The sequence below is a fragment of the Oryctolagus cuniculus genome, chromosome 3, assembly GCF_964237555.1.
Source record: "Oryctolagus cuniculus chromosome 3, mOryCun1.1, whole genome shotgun sequence".
NCBI classification, from domain to species: Eukaryota; Metazoa; Chordata; class Mammalia; order Lagomorpha; family Leporidae; genus Oryctolagus; species Oryctolagus cuniculus.
In genome coordinates this window covers 13411625-13423769 of record NC_091434.1, presented here as the reverse complement: position 1 = coordinate 13423769, position 12145 = coordinate 13411625, and the positions used below count along the sequence as shown (strand labels likewise).

The 12145-nt window shown below is 36.3% G+C and overlaps 1 protein-coding gene across 1 annotated transcript in view; it reads left to right on the top strand.

Moving 5' to 3' along the window:
• NYAP2 (neuronal tyrosine-phosphorylated phosphoinositide-3-kinase adaptor 2) overlaps window positions 1-10728 on the top strand; it is a 308720-nt gene extending 297992 nt beyond the window's left edge. Inside the window, exon 8 of the mRNA XM_002712507.5 lies at window positions 2760-10728. Coding sequence (XP_002712553.2) covers window positions 2760-2987 — 228 coding nt within the window. The 3' untranslated portion in view covers window positions 2988-10728. The remainder of the gene's footprint in view (window positions 1-2759) is intronic.
• The last annotated feature ends 1417 nt before the right edge of the window (window positions 10729-12145 follow it).

Genomic DNA, 12145 nt, shown 5'->3' with positions numbered 1-12145 from the left:
CCCCTAGAATTTTGTTAAAAAGGTGATTGTCCATGAACAAGTCCAGAGCCAATAACTGGAAGATATCAAAAGGCATAAAACACAGTCTCTCCTTTCAAGACACTTTATATTAATTTATGTACATATCAAATATTTATCTAAAAGTATTATTTTCTGGAGTCAAATCAACACCATCAATTCTGATTTAACTATTTGATAACACTTTGGTATTATTATTTTATTTTTATTTATAAAATCAAAAATACATTTGCATGTTTAAGTTGGACTTGGGAATGTAATATGTACAGTAATAACCATTATAACTTCTAAATAAAACTCAGGAGGAGATAGAGCATGTTGTAGTAGAAAAATCCTAGCTTTCAGTATGTCTGGCAGAATTTAACATAACACTGATAAAGGTCTCCATGAACACCTGGCAGAGAGTTGATATGGAAAACTATTTTGTATTTGTCAAGATTCAGTATATGAAGCTTGGGCATCATTTCTCTGTTCTTAAAATGAGTTGACCTTCATTATGCCTTGTAAACCACACACCGACTTTTGAATGTGAAGTATTAAGTTATTTAAGCAAAGAAGCGCAGCAGAAATTCACTACACACAGCATTTGAATGCATGTTTTCTAGCTCTAGGTCCTGCCCTCTTCCTCAAAGATTAGTAATCAAGAAAATTTCAGGTTGCCGTGTTCACATCAAAACCTCTTCCGTGGCTTTTGACAGGATATCTAATTTTTTGGAGGTTTGCTTTCCTCATCTGTATATTAAGGGTGTTATACTAAATTTTCTTATCAGTTCTTTCCAATTCTGTACACATATAAAAAAGGCAGTAGAGTGTAGTTGTTACAACTATATACATATGGATGTTGAGTGTTGAAATGGACTCTTGGAAATAAATCTTCCATTGATTGAGCTGTAACTTTGGGCAGGTTCCCAAATCTCTTTATGCCTCATTTTATTCATTATTATGGATTAATCAATAGTATTTACTTCAGATGATCATCATTGTGAGGAATAAATGAATTAAACTATGCAAAGTACCTAGAATGAGATCCTATTTAGAGAAAGCATTAGATAACTAGGTAAGTATTTGCTCTGATTGTTGTCCTAATATTGTAACACCGAGTTCAGTGATGTCACATGAGGTTTTTTTTTTTTTAACCTTTCATAGATTAGATTTGCTTAACTGATTGGAAACTTGATCCACGGCTCATCTCATGGCCCAATCTCATTTTCATTCTTGCATAACACACTCAATATGCTAGGTATGTTTCAATGAATAGTTGCTGGTAGATATGGTATTGTGTATACCTGGGAGCACTCTTTACTTGTCCACCAGTATGTGTATTGTATCAATATATAATTTACAGTGAATGTTTTCCTGGTAAACCTATTGATTTGATGAATTTGTTTCTCTGCATATCTGGAAGTAATTAGGATCTGTTTTAGTGTGATGGTAGAGTTCAATGATTCTAACTCAGACATCAAAAACTATAGTAAAATCTTATTTGAAGAAAATTATGTAAGCATTTAATTCCAAGCATAGTGAATGCAGCGCAAAAGTCATTTTATAGGAAGAATTATCAAACATACTAATTATATTACATATTTATAAACAGACTCAAGAAATTTTAAAAGGTTGATTGATTTGAAAGACCAAGTAATTGAGAGAGAGGAAGAGACAGGAGATTTTCTATATGCTGGTTCACTCTCCAAATGGCCTCAACAGCCAGGGTTGTGCCAGTCCAAAGCCAGGATCCAGGAACTCCATCCAGTTCTACATGGGGGCAGGGACCTGGGTGCTTTGGGCTATCACCCACTGCTTCTGAGGCACACAAGCAGGGAGCTAGGTCAGAAACAGAGTACTCAGGACTCAAAGCTATGTTCCAATATGGAATGGTGATGTTATAAGTGGCATCTTAACTGACTGTTCCATGCGCTGGCCCCATAACTTCGTGTTTAAAAATTGTTTTGAGGAGCTGGCGCTGTGGTGCAGTGGATTAGTGCCTTGGCCTGAAGTGCTGGCATCCCATATGGGTGCCAGTTTGAGACCCAGCTGCTCCACTTCTGACCCAGCTCCCTGCTATGGCCTGGGAAGGCAGTGGAAGGTGGCCCAAGTCCTTGGGCCCCTGCACCCACATAGGATACTTGGAGGAAGCTCCTGGCTCCTGGCTTCGGATTGGCACAGCTCCAGCCTTTGTGGTCAGTTGGGGAGTGAACCATCAGATGGAAGACCTCTCTCCCTTGTTACCTCTCCTCTCTCTGTGTGACTCTGACTTTCAAATAAATAAATAAATCTTAAAAAATCATTTCAAGAATGAATATTTTAATTGACATTTATCATTCATATCACATTCACACTATGTATCACTGAAAAGTAATTTCAACAATTGCATTTAGGTTGGGATTAATAAGACAATGGAACCAACATAAAAGTAATGGCAAGTATTTTGCAAATCTTAAAAAAAATACAAAATAAAAATATTTTTTTCAGATTGTGGACTTTTAGAACATATTGAAAAATATTTTGACCCAAATTATTGTTAAATAGTATCATGATATTTAGTAGTTTACGATCAAAATTTATTTATAGTTTCCATGTTTTTATTTGTGCTTTACAAGAATTATTGCATTTAATTTATTTTAAGGGTTTTAAAAGGCAGGCTAGAAACAGCTGACATTTTTCTAGCAAAGTACTAGCACAGTGCAAAAAAAATGCTTTCATTCCATTTCTTTCTTCTGTATTCACTGTTTCCTTTTTGCTAGGTGGCATGCATGCAGTGGTTTCATGGAGATCATACAATGCTTGAGATGATTGAGAAAAAGCGTTGCTTATGCAAAGAAATAAAGGCTAGACAGAAAACGGAAAAGGGCCTTTGCAAACAGGATAGCATGCCTATTCTACCCAGCTGGAAGAAGAATGCAGGTGCAAAGAAATACAGCCCTCCGCCCTACTCTAAGCAACAAACGGTATTCTGGGATACTGCAATATGAGGGCGCACAGGCTGCCGGCGCGCCACAGCACTTCAAATGAAGAGGGAGACTGGCTTGGTCATGTGACATCAGTTGTTGCATATCTTCTCTGGAATGCCATGGGAAGCTGGGCCTACTTGTGGCAAGCTCAAGATAAAATACGTATGTCCTTGTGATGAAGGCACACTTATTTATCTTGGATTATTTTGAATCCAGAAGATGTTAAAATGTAAATATTTTACTAGTTTATGGGTGACATCTGAAATGAAACACAGTATACATGTATGGATTACAGAAATATCGAGAGTTTACTATATGATATAATTTCATTATTAACTGGTTTGTTATCTCTTTTATATGTAATTCCTTGATGCCTTTTATTAATTTTTGCATTTAAAATGTTCCCTCCTCCTTGTCTGCACTTGGCTTCTGTTCAAGAGCTCATGGCTATCAATCATGTTCAGTCACATAATATGTGATCTGGTGCTAGTAATGTAGAAGTTGAATATCATATTTGTTAAAAGTGTTTTTTGATTTTTAAGTTTTAAGTTTTTAAAGATTTGAAAGGAAATATCTGAAAAGGTGATATGGATATGGATGTGCATATTATATTGACACCAACCTTTTTGTTCCATTGGCTTTATAATAATTCCTTTTTAATATCCTTTTGTTTATACTAAGCAATGATTAGTCAAACTCAAGAGAAAGTTGTTAGGAAACATTTGAACATCCCAGCAGAAATCATTCCCTTCAGCAATGACTTTAGGGACACCTGTCCTTGCAACGTTGACCTGATTGGAGGAGACCAGGGTTCACTGTGACAATGGAAGGAATAAGGAATGAAAAGCTAAGGAGCATGACTGCTTTCCAGAAGATGAGGCCAGTGGCCTTGTAGCTGCCACAGTCACTATTTTAAGTAAATTTTCATAATGCTTCTTTCCCTGAGAAAATGAGTAATAATTATTCAACCAGACTAGTTTACCTGTTTTTAGTTCACCATTTGCCACTCTATCTCAAAATTTAAGTCCATTAATGGAAAAGTATTCTTGTTAGTGTTTTCCAACCAGTTATCACTGCAATTTTTGGGTCACAATTGTCTGTGCATGATCATCATACCCATTCTCACTGATTATGACACCATGACCAAAGAATTATGACCACTTATTTATTTTATTTTGTTTCAAGGAAGAAACAGGAAATGCAGGGGTTGGGATGGGGTAGATTCACTTTTATGTGGTGGTGAAATTTAAGTGAAAAAAGAAGTCATATATATCTTTTAAGAATAACTTGTTAGTTGAATATAAATATTGCCACGGATGAATAAAAAAGAAACTATCACATATATTTTGTATATTTAAATTACTATTTATGCTTCCTAAAATCGACAGTATGTGGTTCTTTGTAAACAATCAATTTAGTATTATATTTCTGAGAGAAAAAGTGTGTGTTTGAAGTAATTGTCATAGTGGTTTTCCTTGTAAGGGTATTGACAGCAATAGTTCAGTGCTGCTCAATAGAACCAAATATAACAGGAGATAGGGAATTTTTGTAATCTAGCATACAAACCTAGTAATACTATATCAGTTATAGTTCCTTTGAAAAGCCTTTGAAATGTTATAGAATAATTTTTTAATGTTTTATAATTAATGTATATTTTGATGTCCAATTTAAATTCTAACAGAAAAAGGAAAAAGGTAAGTGGGAGCCTGTGTGTGTGTGTGTGTTTGTTTGTGTGTGTGAGAGAGAGAATGAGTACTCACTGGGAGAAGAGTAGACATTAAGTGCTTCCTGAAGTTAAAAAGCAGGAAAACGTAAAGCAATCTCTAGTAGTTTCAATGAATCCTACTGCCATGTTTCGTCACCCATAGCTGAGGTTACATTTCAAACACAGCAATCAGAGGAGCACGAGTCTAAGAGTGATGAAAATGTGCTTAGATACAAAGAAAAATTGAAACAAAATGTGTTATGACCCAGGTTGGTATCCGAATGTAAGTTGTGACCACATAAACTCATTCCAGTCAGTCAGCCACAAGATATCAGCTCCCAGCATCTTTATGAACTTGATATCCATAGAGCCAGGTTCAGTATGGTTGTGATCATCCCTCTCTTAAAAGTTATATTCCAGCGACATCTTTGCATGGAACGCTGCAAGTGTGTTTTCCAGATGCTGATCTTTCCCGTATCTCTCTGAATGGGCAGAAGACTTTTTTTAATGCTGGCCACAAGGAAACAGAGGTACTAAAATTGTGTTGGATTCAGTCATTCTTATCCATTCTAACTCACACTATTGCAGGGTTTTGTGCACTCCTTTTTCTGATGCATTATTTTCTGAGGAGTTAACTTATTTGAAAATTTGTCTGAAGGCAATGATTTCCATTTATTCCTTCAAATTTCTCCTTTAAAGGGAAGAAGTACAACTATGTGGGAAAGTGGCTTTACTGAGATTTAACTCAACTTTTTTTTTTTTTTTTTTTTGGTGCTTATACAATGTCAGTTGTGGCAATAGCCATTCAATGATCAATTTCCTCTTCCTATAGTGTTTCCCTGTGTGGCAGGTCATATTAGTCATTAGTATATAGAGAAAAATCATCTGATTCTGACAGTCATCAGTCAGGATATCTCAATATGTGGAGTTTGTTGGAAGATAACCTACAGTCAGAACACTATGCCATGATAAAGCTCACATATCTCACAGTGCCAAAGAACCAATCACCTCATTGGCATGGTGCTCAGTTTAAAGGAGCTCCACCTGTGAAAAAAAAGAGCTTTTCACAGCAAATTTTATAGAAAAGAATTTTTATTTGCTGTCAACAAGATGCTTTAATATGGGAAACACTTCTTAGCAGAGAAGAAATAAATTTCTTTAGAAATGATGGAAAGAAAAAGTGGAGTGCTGTATTTTTCTCCATTCACAGAAGCCAGTATATTCCTAGGCACAACAATAGTCTTTTACAGAAACACTGTCAACATTTCCCCCATATTCACGCTACTGAAGTGAATTTGGAGTAATTAGCGATAGATCTGTGTACATGAAGGTTAGTATTCATACTTATAAAATAATGGGAAAGTAAAATAAAACAAAGTGTTGAGGTAATAATTTATAAAGAATATACTCATTCAATTATATGGTAGGTATCATTATACAGCTTCACTCTTTAACATAGTGACAAAATTTTCTTTCAGTGATTAAAGAGAAGAGAGAAATTGTTTCCATACTAGATTTTTGCGAAGGTGTAAGTCTTGTCCACACATGCAATTTGGTTTGATTCCTTTGAGAGAATTTAGTGACTAATTCAATAAAACTACTCTTATTGGATTAGAATCTTAACTAATTAAATAAGACATCAAAACAACGAAAATAGCAAATTGCGATTTTCACATCACTTACATATTAAGGTGAGCCAATATACTGAAGTAGAAGACAACTTGTGAAACAGCTTTACTTACATGTGATGTGAAGAAAAGTTTCCTATGATTTAGGCAGCAAGTAACCTGAGATGAGAGAGAGCTCACCCCTTTAAAGGAGTGGAAGTACAATAGAAAAGCAGTTCACAATTCATCTCATCCCGAACTTTTACAGAAATAAAAGAAAAACGGGACATCTAGTATCTAGGATTATCTCACTAGACCTTCCCTGTGTGGGAAAAAAGATAGCTAGTTGTAAAATGTGGACAACTTGTCATTAATTTATTTTTCAGCATTTTTTTACGGAGCAACTTACATATCAGTCATTTAAACAAATTTGGAAACATTTGGCTTTAAATACTGAAAAATGCTTGGTCCCAGATTCCAGGAGCTTAATTATGCAATCAATATATTTATAACAATATTAATATTAATAATAAAAATTGTTTTTAAGATGACGTAAAATTTCATGTGTTTGATCTTATGTATTTGTGTGTCATTCTCTTTTCTCAGATCAAGTGTAAAGTCAAAATTAAATATTAAACACGCTCAATTTAATGTCTAAGTATAAAATGTTATTTGTAAGCCTCTATATGTGCACATATGATATATAATGCTGTCTATGTAAATCAGTAAAGGATAATACATTTTGTCATGTTGGACTCAAACATTGTGGCTCTGGGTTTGGATGGTTTAAAACCCTTTGATATTTGGGTTAATTACATCATAGTAAATATGTAATCTGGAAAATTGTGTTTGATTACACTTCCTTTTAAATATTATGAAGTTTCAAATTAAGGGGAAATAATTTTAAAGGTTGGATTGGATTCATCTCAGCCAAATATGTGTGAAAATCCTTTCGAAGTATTCGGTCGTCCCCAAATATAACTGGGTTTGCCCACCCTAAGAGCATCTACATTTAAACATGTATACACCCACATACAGTATAAATACTGTATATAATATATATGAAAATGTTTAGTATGCACCTCCTTTGTTTGGAACTCCTTAAGTTAACATTTATAGTGTAACAATTTGTGTCAAGTGCACTGTGATTATAAAAACAAAGCACAGTAAAGTCACAGGTCTTGTTATCTTGCACTAAAAATGTGTTTACGTATTTAGAAATTGTATGTTTACTTTCTTGCTCTTTTAAACAATTGAAACAAATAGCTATGAGAAAGTGATAAAAACAATATGTTTTTTAGTGGATAATGGCACTACATTTTTAAAAGACAGGGTTTTTAAGAAAACCATTAAACACCCATTCCAATATAACATGTTTACTGTATCTAAAAATTTGAATGTCATATTGCATTTTTCAGAACTCATTAGAAATGTCAGGTATGTGCCTGAAGAAATGTGCAAATAAGCATTAGATAATGGATTTCTCTACTCATGTGGTATTAGCCATTTCTATATATATAATTATATAAACACTGATGTTTTAATGTCTCTTAATTTTGTACTTGATTTTTTTAGGTAACATGTAATTATAAATGTTCTTTGATACTACTGAAGTAACCAGATGTTGTTTGAAAACAAATTGATTTCTTTAGTGCATTGACAACATTTTACAATACTTTTGTGCTTATTTATTTGTGCTCCCGTGTAATTATAATAAAAGCAATAGTTTAAATTGGTTGACTTTGTTGTGGCTGGTATTTATTCAGCATGGAACAGCATAGTGAGGATTCTTTGAAAGAAAATTGCACACAATTTTCAACTGTTACAATTTTATATGAGATTACCCTAACCATGTAACCTTGGTACTGGTGAGTATTGAGTGCTTGGACTCCTAATTGTATGAAATCACCACTTGACTTCTGCCTCAAAGTGATCCACTAAATAAGAGGATCCTGGTCACATCTCTTTCTTCTCTGTGCATACAATTTAGTCAAATGAAAAAGAGTATATCCAAGGTGAGCTTGGGGAATTAAAGAAAAATAAAATCAGCAATCCTAGGACTGCAATATGAAGACAAAATATTTAGTGGAAAGTACTTAGCATGCTCATTTTTCAATCATACTTCTCAAATTAACCTAGCCTAAATGGGAAGAGAGTTGGTTTCTTTAATATTATTGGAGTATCATTAATGAAAACATTAATGAGTGTATAAGATATATAAGACAAGATCCTGGAGCTTGGTGAGCTTATGAAAAGCAGGTACACCTGTTATAATGAGGCATTGCCTTACTGATTTTTTTCATATTCATTTTTAAAAGGAATACAATTAATTCTCACTGTTTATTCTTACTCTTCTACCTACTCAAAAGCTCAGTGTGCTGCTTTTTCTCCTGACTGAGCAAGAATTAACCAGTTATCACCACCTCATACCACCAACCACCAGCTCCATCTGCCTCAGTACACGACACAAAGTGCCCCCTATTTTAAATTGATGCTCTCTTTCATTCTCCCAATCCCCATTAAAACTCATTCTTCCAGATTTGGAATCTCATAGTCTAATTAAATTATATTTACACTAAGTTGTGACAGATTGATACAACAATGTTTATCCTCCTGTCTCAATTTGAATTTGAGAGGATTTTGATTAACATGCATGGATAAGTATCTATTACTGGATAATCATACTATATGATGGACCAGGACATGAGAATAACAAAATATTAGAAAAAAATTTTGTACAACATCAACCTCAAATCACGTTATTGAAAGCAATGGTTCTCAAACATGGGCAATTCTTAAAAACATTCAATGCCCAAAGGGTATCTGGGGTTAGTACGCAGGCATCCATGATTCTAAAAGTCTTTCAGATGATTTGGATGTATAGCTAAATTTGAGAATCAGAGCTGAATTTCTTAAATTTTAATGTATTGGATTATCACCTGGGGATCTAGTTAACATGCAGATTCTGATACAGCGAGTCTAGGTGTTAGGCATCGTTAGCAAAATCCCAGCAAATGCAGTTGCTGCCTGTCCATAGGCTATGCTTTGAGTAGCAACTCCTAACAACTGACTTTTCTGTGTTGAGTGAGTTTTTGATAGCCATGTTCTAAAACCCTACTACTCAAAAGTGTGGTTCACAGAAGAACAGCAGAGCATGCAACTTATTGGAATGTAAAACCTGGAGCTCCATCCCAGATAGATTTTGGGGGCTGAGGCTCATAGATATGTTTCGCAAGATTTCTAAATTATTCATATTCCCAGAAAAGTTTGGAAAGCACTGGATCACTGTGGCTTTCAACCAGCTTTTTAAAAAAAGATTTATTTTATTTTTATTTAAAAGTCAGAGTTACACAGAGAGAAGAGAGGCAAAGAGAGAGGTCTTCCATCTTTTGGTTCACTCCCCAGATGGCCACAATGGCCAGAGCTGCGCCGATCCGAAGCCAGGAGCCAGAAGCTTCTTTCAGGTCTCCCATGTGGGTGCAGGGGCCCAAGGACTTGGGCTATCTTCTATTGCTTTCCCAAGCCATGGCAGAGAGCTGGACTGGAAGAGGAGCAGCCAGGACTAGAACCAGTGCCCATGTGGGATGCCAGTGCTTCAGGCCAGGGTTTTAACCCACTGCACCACAGCGCCAGCCCCTCAACAACGTTTAATCACTCATGTTGCAGACACAGCTTTATCTTTGATATTAGTGCCCCAGTCTCAAAGACTTTGATTTTACCAGTCTAAGGTCATGGTTAGACATATTTTTTTCTTCTTTTTCTCCTCCTTTTTGTCCTTCCTTCCTTCTTCAGCAGAAACAGACAAAGGATTAGAGTATGAGACTCATACTGAGAAAACTAACTCAAAGAATCAATGCTATCCCATATGTTGGAAATTGTGTCATTTTCTCCAGAAATGACATTTCATCCATATGCTGAAATATGAAGACTCATCCTTTCATATCACCCTTTCCCAAAATTACTTATTGATAACTCATGGTAAAGAGTTCTGTGGGAAAAGAGGCTCCATTTTGAGATAAATCAGTTTCTTGGGATTGGGCACCCACCTGCATTTTCAGAAGACCGATGTGTCATGGAAGCAGATTTCTGTTATTTAAAAAGTAGTCCAAGCCGGCGCCGTGGCTCACTAGGCTAATCCTCCGCCTAGCGGCGCCGGCACACCGGGTTCTAGTCCCGGTTGGGGCGCCGGATTCTGTCCCAGTTGCCCCTCTTCCAGGCCAGCTCTCTGCTGTGGCCAGGGAGTGCAGTGGAGGATGGCCCAGGTGCTTGGGCCCTGCACCCCATGGGAGACCAGGAAAAGCACCTGGCTCCTGGCTCCTGCCATCGGATCAGCGCGGTGCGCTGGCCGCAGCGCGCCGGCCGCGGCGGCCATTGGAGGGTGAACCAACGGCAAAAGGAAGACCTTTCTCTCTGTTTCTCTCTCTCTCTCACTGTCCACTCTGCCTGTCAAAAAAAAAAAAAAAAAAAAAAAGTAGTCCAAATCTTGCTTAGAAATTGGTGTCCATTGCTCCTGATTATTAATAATAGTTTAAAGATTTTGCCAGACTTCAGTTGAAATTGATGTGCACCATTTAAACATCCTTATTCCCCTATCCACCAACACATGTCCTTTGGGTATTTGTCTTCTATACAATATGGTAACATCTAGAAATAGGAACTAGATTTGTTAATTGGAAGTCCCATACTTCCTGAAGTGCCTAGCCAATTGCTTTGCATGTAAATGTACTAGAAACTACATTTTCATTGATTTATGCATTTCTTCAAAAATATTCACAGAAGTACTCATATATCCATGTACTAGTCTAGGAATTTTACTTATAAAGCCCAAATTGTAATTGATTTTTATATTCCTTTGAGGTCATAGCTTCTGTTAATTCACTACATAAAAAATCCATACTTAATGTATACGAAGCTGATCTTCTGTATATTAAGATAATCGAAAATGAATCTTGATGTGAATGGAAGGGGAGAGGGAGTGGGAAAGGGGAGGGTTGTGGGTGGGAGGGACGGTATGGGGGGAAAGCCATTGTAATCCATAAGTCGTACTTTGGAAATTTATATGCATTAAATAAAAGTTTAAAAAAAAAATGTGTGAAATCTTTACCAAGAATAAAAAAATAAAAATAGGGCATGAGATAAAACCAACCAGGAATTTTAGTTCACAGAACTTACAAACTATGGGGCCGGCGCCGCGGCTCACTAGGCTAATCCTCCACCTTGTGGCCCCGGCACACCGGGTTCTAGTCCTGGTTGGGGCGCCAGATTCTGTCCCAGTTGCCCCTCTTCCAGGCCAGCTCTCTGCTGTGGCCAGGGAGTGCAGTGGAGGATGGCCCAAGTCCTTGGGCCCTGCACCCCATGGGAGACCAGGAGAAGTACCTGGCTCCTGCCATTGGATCAGTGCAGTGTGCAGGCCGCAGTGCACCAGCCGTGGCGGCCATTGGAGGGAGAACCAACGGCAAAGGAAGAGCTTTCTCTCTGTCTCTCTCTCTCACTGTCCACTCTGCCTGTCAAAAAAAAAAAAAAAAAAAAAAAAAGAACTTATACACTGATAACCTATCTAATTATGAATCATAATCAATCACAATAGTAACACCCATAATGATAATGGTGGAAATTGATACAATTTATTGCTTAATCCATGCCAGACATTGAATTGATTTTTAAAACATATTTAACATAATTATTACCTCAACTGTATGATTATGTTCCATTTTTAGATAAAGCTGAAGTTTAGAAAACTTGTCCAAATTTATAAAGATAGTAGTTATAGATCATGAATTTCAAACTAGGCATATCTGAATCTAAAATGAAACCAATGCAACATAGACGTGTTTAAATTAAATTTTGTCATTTTGCAGAAACATTTT